The 19,447-nt window shown below is 52.4% G+C and overlaps 4 protein-coding genes across 4 annotated transcripts; all 4 read left to right on the top strand.

Moving 5' to 3' along the window:
* Positions 1 to 740: 740 nt before the first annotated feature.
* On the top strand, positions 741 to 2,238 carry C8Q69DRAFT_68224 (hypothetical protein). Its single transcript, XM_028633924.1, has one exon. The coding sequence runs from the start codon at positions 1,014 to 1,016 to the stop codon at positions 2,118 to 2,120; it is 1,107 nt and encodes a 368-aa protein (XP_028483024.1). The 5' UTR covers positions 741 to 1,013; the 3' UTR covers positions 2,121 to 2,238.
* A 1,775-nt stretch (positions 2,239 to 4,013) lies between these two features.
* C8Q69DRAFT_476092 (hypothetical protein) lies at positions 4,014 to 5,527 on the top strand. Its single transcript, XM_028631241.1, has 2 exons — positions 4,014 to 4,474; positions 4,603 to 5,527. The coding sequence occupies exons 1-2, from the start codon at positions 4,339 to 4,341 to the stop codon at positions 5,358 to 5,360; spliced, it is 894 nt and encodes a 297-aa protein (XP_028483025.1). The 5' UTR covers positions 4,014 to 4,338; the 3' UTR covers positions 5,361 to 5,527.
* Positions 5,528 to 8,032: 2,505 nt separating this feature from the next.
* C8Q69DRAFT_68314 (acetyl-coenzyme A synthetase FacA) lies at positions 8,033 to 10,683 on the top strand. Its single transcript, XM_028633928.1, has 5 exons — positions 8,033 to 8,261; positions 8,342 to 8,429; positions 8,544 to 9,788; positions 9,874 to 10,539; positions 10,606 to 10,683. The coding sequence occupies exons 2-5, from the start codon at positions 8,391 to 8,393 to the stop codon at positions 10,666 to 10,668; spliced, it is 2,013 nt and encodes a 670-aa protein (XP_028483026.1). The 5' UTR covers positions 8,033 to 8,261; positions 8,342 to 8,390; the 3' UTR covers positions 10,669 to 10,683.
* Positions 10,684 to 11,825: 1,142 nt separating this feature from the next.
* C8Q69DRAFT_406050 (nucleoporin SONB) lies at positions 11,826 to 18,738 on the top strand (the record flags this gene model as incomplete). The annotated part of the gene is made up of 7 exons (XM_028628104.1): positions 11,826 to 11,922; positions 12,227 to 12,319; positions 12,671 to 13,134; positions 13,193 to 16,459; positions 16,609 to 16,845; positions 16,903 to 18,570; positions 18,625 to 18,738. 7 exons carry the CDS (start codon positions 11,826 to 11,828, stop codon positions 18,736 to 18,738), a joined length of 5,940 nt encoding a protein of 1,979 aa, XP_028483027.1.
* Between the last annotated feature and the right edge of the window lie 709 nt (positions 18,739 to 19,447).

Consider the following 19,447-nt stretch of genomic DNA (forward strand, 5'->3'; position numbering starts at 1 on the left):
CTATCATTATTCAACATGGCCTGATTCCAATCCGGCTACCTTACGCGCCGTCGACTATCAAGGTTTTCCTAGGACCTGGCGTTTCTGTTCAGCCTCCAGAGAAAGGATGTTCTGGCCTTCTGACTGATGAACCGGTGCTGTTCGTTGTCTTGGCAGTCCCACTGCCTTCGCGTCGGGGATCCTTTTTTTAGCTTGTCACCACGCGGCAAGCGAGAGGAGAACGTTGTACGGTTGACACCGAGAAGGTTTTTTGCCCCTGGTTCCAGTGGCTATCACGTATCCATCTTTAGGACGGCCCGTTGCCGCCGGAGACGTCCTGTGTGTGTACGCCGTTGGTACTCCTTCAGGATTCGGACGGGGCATGCTAACAGGAATGGACTGGGATATATTACTCTTTTTCTCTCGAGGAATATTGTGCTGTACATCGCTTTTTACGACCGCCCCGCTGGAGCCAAAGACGATCTATGATAACCCCCGGGAGTGCCAATAGGTTGGGGTTTCAGACCAGGGGCTTGGAGGATCTACTCGCACAGCATCGCGATCTCGATGGGTCCATGGCGCCGATAGTCAGCGCCCAGTGTCAGCTCGTTCCGATCTGTCTCTCTGTCCGGGAACCCACTGTTGCTTTTAAAAGGAATTCCAGGAAATGAGCATTTCATACCCAATAATCTGCTGGATCCAACTGTTGAACTCTGACGCGGCAAATATTATCGCCAGCCCGATCTGCTCTGCTTAAAATCATGGTCCTGCCCATCTGATCTCACAAGCGCTGAAGCACGGCGCACCAGGGCACGTTTGCGCAGGGCTCCTTCGTTCCCCGCCAGAAATAGTACTGCTTACTATTTCGGGAGCGGCGCTTATCATCCGTGATCTTCGCAGCTTGTGCCCTGTGGCCGTTATCGATTGGCTTCACCAATTTGTCGAGCACCTGTGTGCGGGGTGCAGAGAGCATGTTTTCCTTATAGCTGTCATTTTTTTTTTAACACTGTTAAATAACTACTCTTCCGTCCGTCATGATTGCAACTCCAATGAGTCCTCAAACATCCCATGTCCGACATACCGGTTCGGACTCCAGCCGCACATCATCCCATCTTACCTCGTCGTTTCCTTCCCCAGCCACTTTATCCCAAGAACCACCAACAACGCACAACATGCTATCTACACTTCCAACGACAGCGCCTAATGGCCATGGGGTAGGCATGTCGAAACGGCCAAAATTGTCTCTCCAGACAACATCGCTCCCGGTAACCTACGGGAAGTCAACCACGGGTCTTTCTTTGTCTCTCGCGACGGCCAACGCCACTGCCTCACCGACAGTCCTCAACACCTTCAATAATGCTTATGAACTGATGCGATCATCTACATCGACTGTTGGAGATGTATCGCCTTCCAAGGGGAAAATAGCGTCTCCATATGCCACCAACAGGCATAAGGAATCCGTTCCATACCAACTACCTTTGGGTGTGCGGAGCATTCTACGGAACTCTCCCATCCCCGCATCTTCACGACGACAGCGCTCGGTGTCTATGACAGGGAACAATATGAACGGGTCGCATTCGAATCGGCGCCTATTATTCCCTGCGAGTAAACAAGTCAGCTATCGATTTCCCCTCGAGGAGGAGGTCAAAACAGTCCGCTTCACTGCAAGACATTCGGATATGCTCGATGATTCAGAGCCAGAGATCTCTGACGAGTCGCAGTCAGATGACAATTCAAACTCGCAGATGTCGCGGTCCGACTCTAGCTCTTCGGACGAAGAGGCCAGCAAATGCCAGGGCATTTCGCCTCTTACACACTCCAAGAGAAAAAGGAGAAAAAGCGCAGGGGTAGAGGGAGGGAAGCTTCAGCTCTCTCGACTCGATGGACATGCCAGCAGGCTGGAAAGCCCACAAACACCGTGTCAGGAGCATCCGAAACGTCGCCGCGAATGGCGATGGACATTGGGTCCTCTGCCACCAAACAACTTGGCAACGGCCGTTGATACAGCTGCTGGCCTGACCGACTCAACCGATGAATCCACAGCATCTTCATCAACAACACCCTTGAAAATAGACATGCCATACAGCATTCCTACGACTGACTTGAATACCACTCTAAGCCACATCTCCGCCGACGCCTGAGAGAATTAGAACATACGCACGCATCTATTTCATATCAACTCATGATCTTCATGTCACACGACATTCATCATCGCATCCGCATTTATGGGCGTCCCGAGTATACGGGCTATTTCATGTGATACCATCTTTCCATTCTTAATATGTGATGAGCGTACGAGCCACTTTTTGTTTCTATTTTCATGTTCATTCATATACTATATATAGACCATACGCTAGGGTGGCCTTTTCTTTTTACCTCATACAGGTAGCAGCATGGATCTATTTATACCTTTTCTTTCTCCTTCGACCCTGGGTGGTGTAGTCTTGGCAAATATTTTTTGGCAGTCAAGGCTTTCTTTCTTTTCTTTTTCATTCTTATTATTATTATCTCTATACAACACACGTTCATGAGATACCCAATACAAAAGAATCCACATCTTCTAGAAGGAAAATAAGACTACACCTTCACACTCCTCTTGAACATCCCCCCTAGAGGATAAGAGTTCGTATTCTTATCTTTTTATTTACTCTAGTTGCATCGACTCACTGTAGATGCTGTGCGGAGTACACTTATCTCTTTTACATATAGAATATATGAGGACCTGCAAAATTGACACTGAAAATGACCGCTACTGAGGCCATCTGCAGTCTCATTTCCGTTCACCGTGTCTCAAGAACAAATTGACGCTTTAGCATAGCATCACGATGTCCACACCACTTTTTGAAAGAAGCGGCGGAAAGGGCGCTCACTTGCCTAATAATCGACGTAACTATGTAATGGGATAAAACTAACATAATCAACCACCGAGTAGCCCATTTCTCCGCACCCTTCCATGGATTTTGAAGCTTTTCAACCACTAATTCCATCGAGCTAGACTACTTAGAAAGATACAATATATAGCTGTTTTTACTAGTGCAAGTTCATATTATATGTCCAGTAGTCCTACAGGAAGTAACACTACAAACCCAGTATAGAGCTAGCGAATTGGAAAAGAGGGAAGAGGAACTGGCATAAATGCTGCGAAACCCAATTCATTTTGTATTTTGCATATTTCGTTCGGAAAAAGCACGAGTCTCAGTCGTATTCATGATCGAGATCCCTGGAAAGACAATCTACTCTCGGATGCTGTTACAGCTAGCTAGCTACTCGGTAGAACCTGAGTGTAACTATAAGCTGGAAACTCCAGACCAGCATTAGCCAGGTCATCAAGAAGTGGCACCTATTGGACTCCGGAGACAGTCCTCGATTCAGTCATTATCGAAGTCTAGAAACCGACGATTCAAGATTCAACTTATATAAAAATGTGGACGTAGCAATATACTAGTCGCTGGTGCGTTTCCACTCCTAGGATCATGTATCATACTTTGTGGACCTGGGAGAAATGAAGAGAAATGGGGTCTAAATGTGATGAGATTTAGTGAATGGTTACGGGTCGATAACTCCCCCGTATACTTAGAAAAGGCTACTTCTAATAGGAAGAGATTTTCATTGTCAACGGAGTTCCTTTCATGGTTATTTATCTGATGGGCAGGAATGAGACTGAGATTGACTGGATATTGAATTCGAGCTATTTTTTTGAAAATTGAAGTATCTCGTGCAATCTGATCTAGTTGTGTATTTAAGTAATTTGGGGAATTTGGGCAGGATTTCTCCGAGTCCAATATATATGTACAAGCACGTACCAAGCGCCACCAACAGTGGCTCTAGTTATAGCAGACATCCTCAAAAGAGAACAAAAACGTCACTCTATAAAACATCCAGATAAAGCCATATGTAACAAACCCAGCTACACTATAAATCAAACATGCGTGGCCGCTGAGCTGGTTGGTTTAGAGTACGCTACCCAAAACGAACTAGCGGAGAACCGAGGCGGGACCTCGCGCGTGTTCCAATTATTGTCGACGTCAAAGACCAAAAGCGTTAATTAACACATTTCAGATACTCACACGTGGACTTGCACCCCGGTTTCTGTGAGAGAAAAAAAGGGAAGACAGAAGAGCGCACTTCTCTTATTTCTTTCGGACATTGAGATCTTCTGGTTGGAGGTCCTTTCTTCTTTTCTGGCCCACTGAAGCCACGACGAAGGAGTCAGCGCATAGCTGGACGATAAAGAGAACAGAGCTTCTCTCAGGTTCCAGCTTGCTCGTGACCTCGACTAATCTACGATTTCATACGCCTGTGATACCCCTTTCTCCTCGACCTCTGTCGACAGTCCATATAATCCGAAATCCAGCGTTCATGTCGTCGACGGAAGAATCCCCCGCGCAGCAGGCGGCGCGTCTGCGTCGAGAACGTCGAGAAGCAAAGATCAAGGCTGGAGGATCAGCGCGATTGGATAAAATCAGCAGTTTGAGCGGACGGACACCGGTGAGCGGTATGAGTTCCATCTTCACCTTCATCATTCTCATGACCTGTCTTTTTTTTGTACTTGGTGTATCATGCGGCTTCGCGAAAATTATCTTTGAGATGACCACTGACCAGGTCGATCGTTTGCTTTTACAGAGCGCGAAAGTGCTTCTCCCTCCCCGGCTCCAAGGGCGCCTACACCTCCCATCGTCCTGCCGTCCGAACCGCAAAGCGAGAATGAGTCTCGTCGCCGATCTGTGTCGCCCTTCCCGCCTGCTCCTATCGGCATGGGCGCAGAGCAGTCCCCGGAGAGTATACAGGCGCAGCAGGAATACCTACGAGCGTTGCTACGGGCGCATCCGCCGAACCAGCCACAGGCCCCGGTCGAGGAGGATCCTACGATGAAGCTACTGAGTTCGCTGATGGGCGGTCTTCCGATGGGCGACGCGGCATCGGGAGCAGGGGCGGGAGCGACCCCGGATCTGTCCCCTGCTGATCTGTCCTCCGCACTGGGGGTACCGCCCTTTCTGTCCAAGTTGCTGCTAGGTGGCGGCGGATCGCAGGTTCAGACACCCGCAGAGCAGCGGTGGCAGTGGATCCTGAAGGTGCTGCACGCGGTGTTTTCGTTTGCGCTGGGAGTGTATCTGCTCCTGGTCATCGGCTCGTCGGTGGAAACATACGGAAGCCGGCCGCCGCCTCCGGCCACGGCGCAGAGTCCCTTTGTGATCTTCATGACGGGGGAGTTGCTGCTGAACGGGACGAGGCTGCTGGTGCGGAAGCGCGAGGGGCCGCTGGGTGGATTGGGAGTCGGGCTGGAGGTGGTGCGGGCAGTGGTGCGAGATGGCAGCGTGGCTCTCTTCGTGCTGGGGATGGGGAGTTGGTGGTATGGAGGATGGCAGCAGATACGCGAGTGACATCGCTTTCCTTATGAGGTATTATTAAGTATTATGGCAACCTCTCCTGGATGATCAAGAATATAATAACATCATGGATAAAATGAGCCTAGACGAGATACCAGTATTAATCGATCATCACATCAGTCAATGGATCAATAGTATACTAATACTAACAGCCTTCCGGATGCCTGACTATGCGCCGCTACTTCCCGCATTGTCATTATTATTATTCCATAAGGACCCAAGTACATAGTACAATAGCTAAGATTCCCCCAACCCGGGATAGAGAAGTATGGAAACCATTAATTAAAATAATAATAATACAAAAAAGGAAAAAATGCAAGCATCCCATGCATGGTTCCTTGCAAGGTATGTAAAATCGGATCCGCAGTTTTGCGGCACAGCAGAAAAGCAAAGACGTTCAAACCCCTGAAACTTAAGACTTTGACCTTGCACACCGGGATCCTGATTAAGGCGTCTAGACCCGACATGCGCTGCAGAACGTTGAGAACGGACCGTTTATCTGCAGAGGTCGCACGGACTAGTTCCTAACTTCCTCGTGTTTTGAGGTGGTTAGAGTTATACGGAGTAGAGTGTTGAATGCTAATGTAGAAGGAGACAGGGATGAGATGGGTTAATTATGTAGTTATTATATGTCAACTACTAAGAGAGAGGAGTAGAGATTTCTTTGTTCGTATGTACATCCTTGGCAACTTCTTAGTTAACTAGAGTACTGTAGTTAAATGGAGTATTTCCGTGGTGTATTTCGAGTGAGTAGTCAGTTAAGATGTCCCTGGGCATAGATAGCATAACTTGGGGCTGGTGCCTATTAGTAGTATTCATGCTGCGAGCAATTCCGAAAAGTACTCGTAGTTCCAAGAGTACTTCGGCTGGAAACATGGAGAGAAATGGCTTGAGGCATGACGAAGACCCCCATGGGTTGGACCTCGGTGCGGGCGAAGGAAGGGACTGACGACGACGACCGAAGCTCCGTGCAACCGTAGACTATCGCATCGCCAACGGGCATGCGGCAAGTAACGGGTAACGAAAAGCTGATAATCTACTCCGTATGGTAACTAATTGCTGCTTCTCTTTTGCCCCGGACCAGAGAGAGCATACCATAGGGCAGAATGTAGTGACGGAATATTACATTATTACATTACATATTACATATTACAGTAGTAAAAGTAATAAAGGAGGAGAATAATAATAATACGAACCAATTAGTTGTCTTTTATTTCTGTCTCTCCTTCACGGCGTTTTCTAGGGGGAAGAGCTGCGTAGATTATCGCCGAGAACCAGCCGGGCTTGAAGCGAGCAACCCCACAGGGGATGTGCTGGATCTGGAGGGTTGGGGATGGGCGATGGTGAGACTGGTTCTGGGATTGGCCTGTTGCGGAACCGATTTTCTGCTCTGGACGATTCTCGGTAATTATTGGGAAGAAAAATTGTGGATGACGATGATTTGATGGGTGCACACTATCTATGGTATGGGTATGGTATCTCTAACTATGGTACTGGTTTATCATGATGAGATGATGATAGAAGAAAAAGCGAAAACTTAGTGTATTATTATGTTTTCCCCAGACTGACTACTGACTCCGTACTTTTTTTACTCCTCATTATTACTACTCCGTACCCCAGGCTGCCTTTTTTTTGGTTTCTGGAGCAAATTCAATCCAGTCGAACTTTCGCCGCCACCAGAGAGGATCGATCGGTTTTCTTGCCCACGAGTCGACGACCGTCCAGACGGGCCGCCACGGGGCTGGGCTGGACGCCAAATGGACGGAAGGTCAAGTCACCTGCTTTTCCCACCCCCCGTTTCTGGAGATTGAAAGGGTAAGGTAACTAGAGTTAAGTCTAGTAATAATAGTATGGAGGATCTTCTGGGGAAAAAACGAAGCCAGGATGCGAACAGGAAGGCCAAGTTGTTGGCCGATTGGCTTCCCGGGGAGGGGGATCTCTTCCCCACGTCCGGTGGCTAAAACTATCGATGTCATTGCCTGGCTGATGCTGATGCTCGTACTCTAGAGTTACGCAGAAAGTTACTACTACTAGTATCTAGAGTATGTTGGTGGCATTATTAACTATGGCATGGATGAACCCCGCCTTACCATAGGTACCATACAGTCTGGAGTTTGGACACGGGGGGGTTCTCGTATTACATATCTTTGGGAAAGGATGGATGGATGGATTGATTGATTGATGGTAGATACAGCTGCAGTCTATCTGCTGTGTTCTCAATAATACGATAACAGTCTGCAGAGTATGTATTAGAGACAACCCCCATGTCGCCGGTAAGCCCTGAGCTTTCCCTGGATGGCCAATAATAAATGCAATGCCATAATGCAACCGGTCGCGAGTTCGTCTTTTCCCCGGAGCAACGGAACGACGGGCTGTCACGCCCCGCATGGCCGAGTGCGCTCAGCGCTCTTCGGGCGAGCGTCTGTCTGGACAGCTTAGTTCACCTGCCATCTAATTCATCGACACGGCTTAAACCCCAAGGAGGCAGATCAATCGACCGGAAACTCCTCGTCATGTATTATTGATTCGGGGTTGGGGGGGGACATCGTATTCAACATTTAAAGCTGCTGCCCGCCGCCGTCACCGGTTCCCCCCGCCCCCCTCTCCCCGGTTGTCACTTCTCCCGTTGTGTATACCAACTCTTCCTATCTATCTTATATATATATATATATATATATATCCTCATAGATACTCCTAAATACTCATAAAAACCTATCCCTATCGTCTTCCATCACCTCAATTTTCCCGTGTTCCCGGATCGTCAGGGTCTCGCTGCGAGTGTCCGGTCTTCGGCGGTCGAGAGCCCAACGCGCCGGTCGATTTCCGTCATAGCTTCTTGAACCCCGCCCGCCGCGCAGAAGTTGGGAAGGACTACTTTAGTAGCTCCTCTCGTGTGTGCGTCTCACCCCCGTTTTCTCTCGCCGTCCTCCGCCATTGCGCCTTCAAGCTGACCTGCGTGGCCTTTTTTCTCATAGAAGAGGACACAATTTACAGAACCAGTTTAATCACATCCGTCGATTCACCATGTCTGAGGGGGACGTTATGCCACCGAAGCCCGCCGTGGTAAGCTCGCTCTCTCTTTATTCTGTCTCTCTCGGCCAATCCCTGCTGCCGGATTTGCCAGCTGCTTTCGACCGAACTATCCCCGTGCTAACGCAGGAACGCAATTTGCAACAGGTGCTCGAGGCTCACGATGTCGACACTTTCCATGTTCCCAAGGCATTCTACGACAAGCACCCCAGCCGGCCTCATCTGAAGGATCTCGATGAATACAAGAAGCTGTACGAGGAGTCCATCCGGGATCCCGACACCTTCTGGGCCCGGATGGCCCGCGAACTCCTGAGCTGGGACCGCGATTTCCAGACCACCCACACTGGCTCCTTTGCCAACGGCGACAACGCCTGGTTCGTCGAGGGCCGGCTGAACGCCTCGTTCAACTGCGTCGACCGTCACGCTCTCGCCGACCCCAACAAGGTCGCCATCATCTACGAGGCCGACGAGCCCAACGAGGGCCGCAACATCACCTATGGCGAGCTCCTGCGGGAGGTGTCGCGTGTCGCCTGGGTCCTCAAGCAGCAGGGTGTCAAGAAGGGAGACACCGTCGCCATCTATCTGCCCATGATCCCGGAGGCTCTGGTGGCCTTCCTGGCCTGCTCCCGCATCGGTGCTGTGCACTCGGTCGTCTTCGCTGGTTTCTCTTCCGACTCCCTCCGTGACCGTCTGCTCGACGCCCAGTCCAAGGTCATCATCACCACCGATGAGGGTAAGCGTGGTGGCAAGCTGATTGGCACCAAGAAGATCGTCGACGAGGCCCTGAAGCACTGCCCCGACGTGAAGAACGTCCTGGTCTACAAGCGCACCGGCGCGGATGTGCCGTGGACCAAGGGCCGGGACCTCTGGTGGCACGAGGAGGTCGAGAAGTACCCCAACTACCTGCCCCCGGAGCCCGTCAACTCGGAGGACCCTCTCTTCCTGCTCTACACCTCCGGTTCGACCGGCAAGCCCAAGGGTGTCATGCACAGCACGGGTGGTTACCTGCTGGGCGCGGCCGCCACGGGCAAGTATGTCTTCGACATCCACCCCGAGGACCGCTTCTTCTGCGGTGGTGATGTGGGCTGGATCACCGGTCACAGCTACGTCGTCTACGCTCCGCTGTTGCTGGGCTGCTCCACCGTCGTCTTCGAGAGTACTCCCGCCTACCCCAACTTCTCCCGTTACTGGGACGTCATCGAGAAGCACAAGGTCACCCAGTTCTACGTTGCTCCGACCGCGCTGCGTCTGCTGAAGCGTGCTGGTGACGAGCACATCCACCACAAGATGGAGCACCTCCGTGTGCTCGGTTCCGTCGGAGAGCCCATCGCTGCTGAGGTCTGGAAGTGGTACTTTGAGAAGGTCGGAAAGGAAGAGTGCCACATTGTCGACGTAAGACCCCTCCTTTTCTTCCTTTCTTCTACAGAATATATTCTGGCAAAATTAATGGATCAAATTGGCTAATTCGCGTTTCTAGACCTACTGGCAAACCGAGACCGGTTCGCACGTGATCACCCCTCTGGGTGGTGTGACCCCCACGAAGCCGGGAAGTGCCTCGCTGCCTTTCTTCGGTATCGAGCCCGCCATCATCGACCCCGTCTCCGGCGAGGAGATCACGGGCAACGATGTCGAGGGTGTTCTCGCCATCAAGCAGCCCTGGCCCAGCATGGCCCGTACCGTCTGGGGCGCCCACAAGCGCTACATGGACACCTACCTGAACGTGTACAAGGGCTACTACTTCACCGGAGACGGTGCTGGCCGTGACCACGACGGCTACTACTGGATCCGTGGCCGTGTGGACGATGTTGTTAACGTGTCGGGACACCGTCTGTCGACCGCTGAGATTGAGGCGGCCCTGGTCGAGCACCCCCAGGTTGCGGAGGCGGCCGTCGTGGGTATTGCCGACGAGCTGACCGGTCAGGCCGTCAACGCCTTCGTGTCGCTGAAGCCAGGCAACGAGACGACCGAGCAGGTGCGCAAGGACCTGGTCATGCAGGTCCGTAAGTCGATCGGACCGTTTGCTGCCCCCAAGGCCGTCTTTGTGATCGACGACCTGCCCAAGACCCGCTCCGGTAAGATCATGCGCCGTGTTTTGCGCAAGATCCTGAGCGGTGAGGAGGACAGTCTAGGTGACGTCTCGACGGTAAGTTTTTTTCAGAGCCTTCTGCCATTTAATATCAATTGTCATGGATACTGACTGTGCGAATAGCTGTCCGACCCGTCTGTGGTGGACAAGATCATCCAGGTTGTCCACGCTGCGCGCAAGAAGTAAAGGGCAATCTGAAACGAAAGAAAACGAACTTAAAAAAAAAAGAACAAAAAACAAAACCGAACAGAACATAATCCCAATGAAATAAAGGGAACGAGGAGGAAACCCCCACCCTTACTTACGTCGGCTTCGATACCAACGAGTATAAGTCCGTGGCATGAGTAGAGTCTGCATGGATGAGCGACTCTTTTCTGATGCATTGATCGTGCATGACCTTTTGCAGATTCCCACGTTTGTACAGAGCATATTCTGGATATATCCATGTTTATATCTTCCAATTTTATTCCAGCCCACTACCGTATGCATGTTACTCCTCTTCATAAATAATGCCAGTAGAAAGAATACTAGATCGAACCTTGGAAAGGCCGTCAAGAAACCGTTTTAAGCTAGCTCTCTAGCACCTGCAGAGTAACGGCGCCTCTCTGCAGTGTGATGGCCGTGCTCCGATTGGGCCACTCAACACGATTAGTCATGCACTCACATGACTGCCTACCGGAATGCTCTGCTCCCAGCGTCTCTGCCTGGTAGGACCATAAGTTAATCGACTTATTATTATTTCTCTCTTTGTCTCTCTCTCTCTCTCTCTGGTTATTATTTATTAGACTATATATCTATCTACCTCTTATCTTTTTGCCGCTCTTTTCTCTTTCTGCTCTCCGTCTCTCTCCCAACCAGCCTCCAGCTTCTCCCCCGTCAATCCCGTTCGGGAATAGACTCAGCCGCTCTAAGCGAACCCGCCCTTCCTAACCTCCTCTACAGCTTTCTCTCCTCCTCTTAAGCATCGCGTGTCTCGTAGCAGGTCTCCCATCACCTTACCTTCGCCTCTTTCTCCCCTGCTCGTTCTCCGGTGCACCCTCCAAGCGGATTCTCTTCGATCCTCCGCAGCTTGCACACGGCTCTTTAGACCGCCACTCCGCATTTCCGGCGGCCAATCCCTGTTTGCATCTTGCCTGAAGCGCGTCGCGGTTATCTATTCCCCTTCTCGCCGCTCTGTCTTCAGCCGTCTCCCTCGACCTTTTCTTCTCTTTGTCCCTTGTAATTTAGCATACTACTTTGATCGCCTCACCCCCGCGCTGTCGCCTTTTGCGCACTCGATAACGTCGCTTGAACGGATGAATTAATACGAGGGAAGAAAAAAAGAGAGAGACAGCAAAGAAAAAATGTCTTTCGGTGGATTCGGTGGCTTCGGCCAGAACAACCAGCAGAGCTCCGGCTTTGGAACCGGCTCTGGGTTTGGAGGATCAGGAACAGGAGGAGGTAGGTGTTCACTTTTGTCAACTTGCGATTCAGAACTTTTCCCTCCGTGATTTGGGGACTTTGGACTTCCCGTCGCTGGCGCTCTCGATGTCAACCCGCGGCCGTTGGAAGGAAAAGACGACGACGAGAGAGGGAGAGAAGAAAAAAAGAATCGCATAGCCAACTACCACTCGCGGATCACCTCCCGGCGTCGAAGGCGCAAATCTGCAACGGAAAAGAAAGCAAAGGGCCAAAAGAAAAACAAAAAAGGAGTAATCCTCAGTTCAGAACAGTCTCTGACCGCGTTTTTTACCCCATGATCTAGGCTTTGGGTCTACGTCGTCACCGTTTGGCGGCACTAATACGACCGGTGGCGGCTTGTTCGGTAGCACATCGGGCGGCTTTGGCTCCGGCGGAGGTACGTGATCAACAAACCTGCCGTGAAATTCGCAGGATGGACGTTTCTTCTCGTTTTGCGACTGTAACGTTGGCGGTGAATGTGATGGCCGCGGTGGCTGGCCTGCCACGAGGCATTCACTGTCTGGCCACCTCTGGCGTCCGCACACAACACTTCGAGCCAAGCGTACTTGGATCCGTACCCAGGAGCGCCAGCAACACTTCCTTTCTCTTCTCTACGAATCAACGGCAGTCCAAAGTCTCTCTTTAACTCACAGCTCGTTTTTTTTCTTCGTTTTTTCACATCCTTTTTTCTTTGCACTTACTGCGATACGCAAGATGTCTCTCGCAGTTACTGACTCAGTACATGTAGGATTCGGCTCTACTCAGAACCAGTCGAACTCCCTCTTTGGCAGTCAAAATCGTACGACTGGCTTCGGATCCACCCCTGCGACAAGCGGTGGCAGTCTCTTCGGGGGCGGTACTGCGACGTCTGGTGGCACGGGATTCGGTGGCTTTGGTTCGACCTCGAACACAGGCGGATTCGGTAGCGCCAACACTGGTGGTGGTATGTTTGGCAACAAGACGGGTGGCTTTGGAAGCAGCACTGGCACAACTGGGTTTGGCACTGGAACAACAGGAGGCTTCGGGACCGGCACAACGACCACTGGGTTCGGTGCTGCGGCCGGATCCGCCTTCCAAGGCGCTATTCCTCCTTGCGAGGGAACTGGAGGCACTCCATTCAACCCTGTGACGGAGAAGGACACCAGCTCCAATGTCACCAACCACTACCAGAGCATCACTTATATGCAACCTTACAGCAGATACTCCTTTGAGGTGAGTTTCATTAAGTTGCGTATTCTTTTTTAGCCTTTGGTTACTAACAATAGCATAGGAACTTCGTCTAGCTGATTATCAACAAGGCCGTAGATACGGCAACGGAAGCGGCCAGGCTGGAGCGTTCGGTACCCCTGCCTTTGGTGGAACTGGTTTTGGACAGCAGACTACCACCACTGGCTTCGGCGGTACCACGACTACGCCTTTCGGTGGTGCTGCTACGAGCGCGCCATCTGCTTTTGGACAGACTGCCACGACTGGTGGTTTCGGTTCCACCTCGACGAACCCTTTGTTCGGAGCTCAGAAGCCAGCCACTTCCCTCTTCGGAACCTCAACCACCAACACCTCTCAGCCTACCCTCTTTGGCGGCAATACCGCAACGACTGGTGGCTTTGGGAGCACCGGCGGTACGACTGGAGGCTTCGGAACGGGTGGTTCACTGTTTGGTAGCAACGCCAACCAGCAGCAACAGCAGAACAAACCGCTGTTTGGAGGCACCACAGGAACCGGATTCGGTACTGGCACTGGATTCGGTCAGCAGAACACTACCAGCGCCGCCAATCCGTTCGGAGCGACGACAGCCACCGCTTCTCCGTTTGGTGGTCAGCAGCAGACTGGCACCAGTGCCTTTGGTGGATTCGGACAGCAGAACCAGACCCAGCAAACAGGGACTGGTGGAGGGCTGTTTGGTGGCGCGAACCAGCAACAGCAGCAGAAGCCAAGTCTTTTTGGCTCAGGAACTGGAACTGGAACTGGGCTCTTTGGCCAAAACAACCAGCAGACTACCACTGGTGGTGGTCTCTTCGGCAATACCAATCAGCAAACGGGCACTGGAGGATTGTTTGGTGGTGGTGCGCAGCAGCAGGAGCAAAAGCCTAGTCCGTTTGGAGGCGCCACGGCCACCGGAACCAGTGCCTTTGGTGGATTTGGACAGCAAAACCAGAACCAGCAGGCCGGCACTGGTGGTGGCCTCTTTGGCAGCACTGCCAACCAGCAACAACAGAAGCCGAGTCTTTTCGGAAGCACCACCACGGGAGGTGGTCTTTTCGGCCAGACCAACACTGGAACTGCTCAACCAGGAGGCACCTCGCTTTTCGTCGGTGCGCAGAACCAGCAACAGCAGACTGGAGGCCTGGGGACCACAAGCTTGTTCGGCGGCACTCAAAACCAGCAGCAGCAACAGCAACCGTCGCCAGCTCCAGGCTCCCTACAGGCTTCGCTGCTGGATGGAAATCCTTATGGCAACCAGTCTATATTCTCTGGATTGCCGGGTCCCAATGCCCCCAGCCCAGGTCCCCTTGCGACCCCTCTGTCTTCTAGCATGAAACAGAAGCAGCGCACCCCTCTGCCTGTCTACAAGATTACCCCCAATGCGGCGAACCGTCTCATCACCCCCCCTAAGCGCCAGGGATACGGATTTTCTTACTCTACCTACGGATCCCCCTCTAGCACGACCAGCACCCCTAATGGACTGGGCGGTAGCCTCTTGGGTGGTGGCAGCATCCGCGGCGGTGCAGGTCTTACCGGCAGCTTCGGCCGTAGTTTTAACAAGAGTTTCTCTACTAGCAACCTGCGCAAGACTTTCGATCCGGATACCGATAGCATTCTGGCTCCTGGCGCGTTCACTCCTGGTAGTTCGCGCTACTCGAGCGGTAGCCTTAAGCGGCTGACAATTGACCGCAGCCTGAGAAGCGATCTCTTTTCACGCGCAGCTAGCACCTCTTCTGGTGCCATCACCAACGGCGACGACGTCGCTCATCAGGGCAGCAAATTGAAGAAGAGGGTTAGCTTTGACTCCGAGTCGCAGGAGCCGGACGGTGCCGGCGAAGGTGCCGTTGTGCGTGCGGAGACTGAGAGCCCTGAGCCCACTGCTGAAGAACTCGGTTTCCTGCGATCCGTCCGCAAGGACGGCCAGGTCAACGGTGTGAACGGCGTCAAGGCCACCGCAACAACGGTCGAGTCTCCTTCCCGGCCAGAGATGGAGTCCGTCCGCGGCAACGAACTTGCTGTGGTCCCAGAGGCCGAGAGCCCCCCCACGAACGGTGTTTCCAAGTTGCCATTTGTTCCCACTGCTGATCCTCAGCCCGGCGAGTACTGGATGAAGCCTTCGCGAGCTGAACTCAGCAAGATGAGCCGCGATGAGCTGAAGCACGTCGTCGGTTTTACGGTCGGACGCCAGAAGTGCGGTCAAGTCACTTTCGACGAGCCTGTTGACCTGACCACAGTCGACCTTGACCAGATCTTCGGCGGAATTGTCGTGATTGGAGTTCGTTCGATCACCGTCTACCCCGATGATGTGCACAAGCCCCCGATGGGCAAGGGGCTCAACGTCCCCTCGACCCTCCGAATCGAGAACTCCTGGCCCCGCGGTCGAGACAAGAAGTCACCGTCTCCCCTTACCAGCGGCCCTCTGTTCGACAAGCATGTTGACCGTTTGAGAAAGGTGCACAACACCCAGTTCGTGGCATACGAGAAGGATGCCGGAACCTGGATCTTCAAGGTGCCTCACTTCACCACTTATGGTCTTGACTACGATGACGACGATGAAGGTGAGAGCCACAACCAAAGCACATTGAGTGCCGCTCCTGACACACCCACTCCCAAGGCTCATTCACCCGCGAATCTGGACCACACCGTGGGCTCTGAGCCGACCTCATCCTTTTCGATCGACGAGTCTTTCGTGGGCTCTATAGCCGGGGTGGAGGACGACACATTCGATTTTAAGAAGCGCAAGATGGTCCCGGGAGCGTTTGGTAACCGGATGGGAACGATTGAAGATGAGGGGGTAGAATCGGAGGGAGAGACGGAGGAGTCTTTTTTAGAGGACGGCTCCGCGGGTTCGACTATTGAACAGGATGGCGACGAAGACGTTACTGAAAGTCAGCAATCTATCGAGTCAGAAGTTGGATCTGATGAGGACGACGAAATGGAGATGGCCGGCTCCTTTCCTACGCCTCATCGCACCGCGGAGCAGGATAATACCACAGGCAGCATTATGTCGGATTTTGAGTACACACAGCGCTCGGTTAACCCTTGGGGTACGCCATCCAAAGCTCAGCTCGACCTTAGCGGAGACTGGGCAGACCAGCTGCAGCGAACGATCAGTCCAAGGAAGCAGAACCGTGATGCACTCCGTGAGATACAAGCAAATGCCTTTGCGGATAAGCATCTGCTGGATGATACGCCCAAGGACAAGACCGCGACGGACGGACGCCAGAAAGGTTTTACGACTAGCATTGATTTGATGAATTCGTTATTTCAGCAACCGCGCAAGCAGGGACAGGCTCCAACGAAGAAGCAGAATGTGCAACCCCAAGCTCTACAGGTTTGACTCCCTTGTTAATAATTGCTCAATATTCCCCTTTCCTTTCCCAAGATTGTATTTAGGAACCCCTGGGCCTTAAGCCCAGTCATATGCAGATAGCGAAAATGAGAATCCCAAGAATCGAATAGCTAAAATCTTTGTCTTTGCAGTGGCCCTATTCCAAGCAACCCAAGACCTTCGCCACCGACTCGAATGAGCTTACTGAAGACGATATTGCGTTCCATCACTCGTTCAAACCACGCTGGGGTCCTATGGATTCGATCATCTGCGCGAAGAATGACATGAGAAACACTCTTCCCGACCCTGGAGAGCCCTGGGAGCAGGGGTTTTCCATTACGAGCGAAGGCCGCGATATCGTCCTACTGGCTTTCAATAAGACTCCAGAGGTTGGTGGCTAACTCCACGAGTAGAAACCGAGCTTTATTTGCTGATCCCTTTTCTAGTCCGAGGCATTGCTAGAGACTCAGCGTGAACAATCTATCGTTCGTCGCGTTGATGGCGTCCCCTTTGCCCGTCTGGCAAAGGCTGATCTGCGCCAATTCATTCAGCTCTCGGCACAGACCGACGCGGAGCGGCAGATCTGGCAACTGGCAAACATTCTCTTTAATGACGATATTGAGGATGATATCTCTGCTAGTGTCCCCGCCCATCTTCGATCGAGATATGCGCACCGCATCAAGAAGGACCGTCTTAGTCGACTGTGGGAAAGTATTGTCCGTGAGAGGCACCCGAAGGATCTAGAGCAGTTCGACTCTGCAGAGGAACGTGCCGTTGCTTTGCTCTGTTCGCACCGGCTTGATGAGGCTTGCAGGACATTGGTGGAGAGTGGCAACTTGCATCTTGCAACACTCCTCGCGCAAATCGGCCGCAACTCAACTACGCGAGCTGATATGCAGAAGCAGGTCGAGTCATGGCGCCAGCACAATGTCTACTCCGAAATGAGTGAGCCGATCCGGGCTCTGTATGAGCTTCTCGCTGGTAACGCTCTCCGCAGCGAAGGCAAGCCGGGTGGCGCGTTGGAAGATCGCGCTTCGACATTTACTTTCAGTGAACGTTTCCGCCTCGACTGGTTCCAAGCTTTTGGTCTGCGTCTCTGGTATTGCATTGCTGAGGACGAACCGATCGAATTTGCTGTCTCCAAGTTCCTTCATGACATCACCGATGGTGGTGAGCCTGCCTTCCCCTTGCCATCATATCTGGAGGCGAATCGCGAGGCGGCACGCAACAACACCGATATTCTTGGCCGCGAGTCCCCTCTTTGGGTGCTTTTGAAGGTCTATGCGGTGGCAGCTGGCGGTGCTGATGCTGCTACTCTTCCCAAGTTGGAATTCCCGGCAGCAGTGCTTCCCGAGTCCGTATCTGGTGACAAAATGTCCAACCGTCTGTCATTCCAGCTGCACCACTTAGTCTGTGTCCTCGTTGGTCAGCATGACCGGGTCGCCGTTGACAATGCCCGCGCCGACCAGCTGGTGTGGGATTACGCTTGGGAGCTCAGCTCTGTCGGCCAGTTCGAGCAGGCGGCTTTCGTGCTTCTCCATCTATCGCGGGCTGTGGACCGCGAGCGTGCGGTGAAGGATCTTCTGGCACGATACGCGCGGATGCTTCCCAATCCAACAACCGCTGAGGGCGCTCCGGATGCGACCTGGCATTATTTCACGAACGATCTTCAGCTTCCTGAGGCCTGGCTGTGGGTTGCCAAGGCTCTCTACGCGCGCGATGCTGGGGACGCTGCGGCGGAGGTGGACTGCCTCATTCGCGGCAAGAACTGGAATGATGCGCATGCCACGTTCTGTCGCGTTGTTGGACCACGAACAATCATTGAGCGCGACTATGCCACGCTAGAGATGCTGCTGTCAGGTTTCGGAGATGGACCCGAGCGGAAGGTGAGAGGCTGGACGAACGGAGGAGGCGTCTACGATGACTTTTTGCGACTGGTCACTGCCAAGGGTGCCCGCAAGGAAACGAACCGTTTGAAGCGTCTGGTCGCAGCACTGGTTGCGATGGGAGAGAAGGTCAGTCAGGGAGCTGGTCCGGAGGGACTGGAGGAGAGAGTTGCTTTCCGCGAAATGAGCCGTGTGGCTGCGGGATGGTGTGTACAGGAAGAGGGAGATGTGAGTGATTTGGTGTCTTATATCGCATTGAGCATCGCTAACTCCAGAGTGCAGGCTGTCGCATTGTCTGCTGTCCTTAACTTGCCGCTGACAGGCGATGCGCGGTTGCAGCACACGACCGAGCTGAGCCGGCGATACTACAGCGTCGTCATGGCCGGTGCTTACTGAGGTTGACGGGGGAAGTGTACGATCAGATTGAGTTGGATCGCATTATCTTTGTGTCATGTTTCTGAGCGTCTGTTTGGATGGTCGATTTGACCTGTCCACCTTTGTCTTTTCTTTTAATCTGGATCCTCGGACTTGGTTGATGCCAGTCATTTATGGGTGCTGTTTAGCGCAGACCTTCGACTCATTCGTGAAGAAGAAGAGTACGAGTGCATGATAGTTTAAACGTCTTGGTTGGTATCCTTACGGGATCCTTGATTGCGAGGCCTTAGCGTCTAATAAAAGTCGAGAGATTGTTTTTCATCCAAGTCTATTCCTCACCAAACAGTAACTAAGCGAGATCTACTTCGGAGTCCGAGAAAGCATCCGATCTGCGCTTGCGCTTGCGGCTCGGGTCTTTTCTTCCATCGGGGATGCTGTTGACCGGCAATGTGACGCTCTCGCGCTTCGAAACCCGGTCCCGGCATGTCTATCATTGGCTGCTTCAGCTTTGCCGTTCCCGTTACCGGCTAACAAACAAGTCGGTGATGGTAAAACTGAAAAGGCAGCGACAAAAGTTCTTCATTTAAAGTCTTGACTGTTCGTTTGTATCCTGCAGAAGCTTGCTATTCATAGGAGTGTTTGTGTCGATTTGCTTTTGACCCTGACGCTGCAGACTGACTGACTGACTGACTGACCGGCTCTGTGTCTGTCTACTCCGATACGTGCGGAG

This window comes from Paecilomyces variotii (genome assembly GCF_004022145.1).
Source record: "Paecilomyces variotii strain CBS 101075 chromosome Unknown C8Q69scaffold_10, whole genome shotgun sequence".
Taxonomy (NCBI): Eukaryota; Fungi; Ascomycota; class Eurotiomycetes; order Eurotiales; family Thermoascaceae; genus Paecilomyces; species Paecilomyces variotii.

What these genes read in the sequence shown, in the direction of transcription:
- C8Q69DRAFT_68224 (XM_028633924.1), top strand. Translation starts at nt 1,014, where the DNA reads ATGATTGCAACTCCAATGAGTCCTCAAACATCCCATGTCCGACATACC.
- C8Q69DRAFT_476092 (XM_028631241.1), top strand. Translation starts at nt 4,339, where the DNA reads ATGTCGTCGACGGAAGAATCCCCCGCGCAGCAGGCGGCGCGTCTGCGT. An exon ending in CGGACGGACACCGGTGAGCG is followed by an intron (nt 4,475 to 4,602) that starts GTATGAGTTCCA and finishes TTGCTTTTACAG; the next exon opens with AGCGCGAAAGTGCTTCTCCC.
- C8Q69DRAFT_68314 (XM_028633928.1), top strand. Translation starts at nt 8,391, where the DNA reads ATGTCTGAGGGGGACGTTATGCCACCGAAGCCCGCCGTG. An exon ending in TGCCACCGAAGCCCGCCGTG is followed by an intron (nt 8,430 to 8,543) that starts GTAAGCTCGCTC and finishes AATTTGCAACAG; the next exon opens with GTGCTCGAGGCTCACGATGT. An exon ending in AAGAGTGCCACATTGTCGAC is followed by an intron (nt 9,789 to 9,873) that starts GTAAGACCCCTC and finishes TCGCGTTTCTAG; the next exon opens with ACCTACTGGCAAACCGAGAC.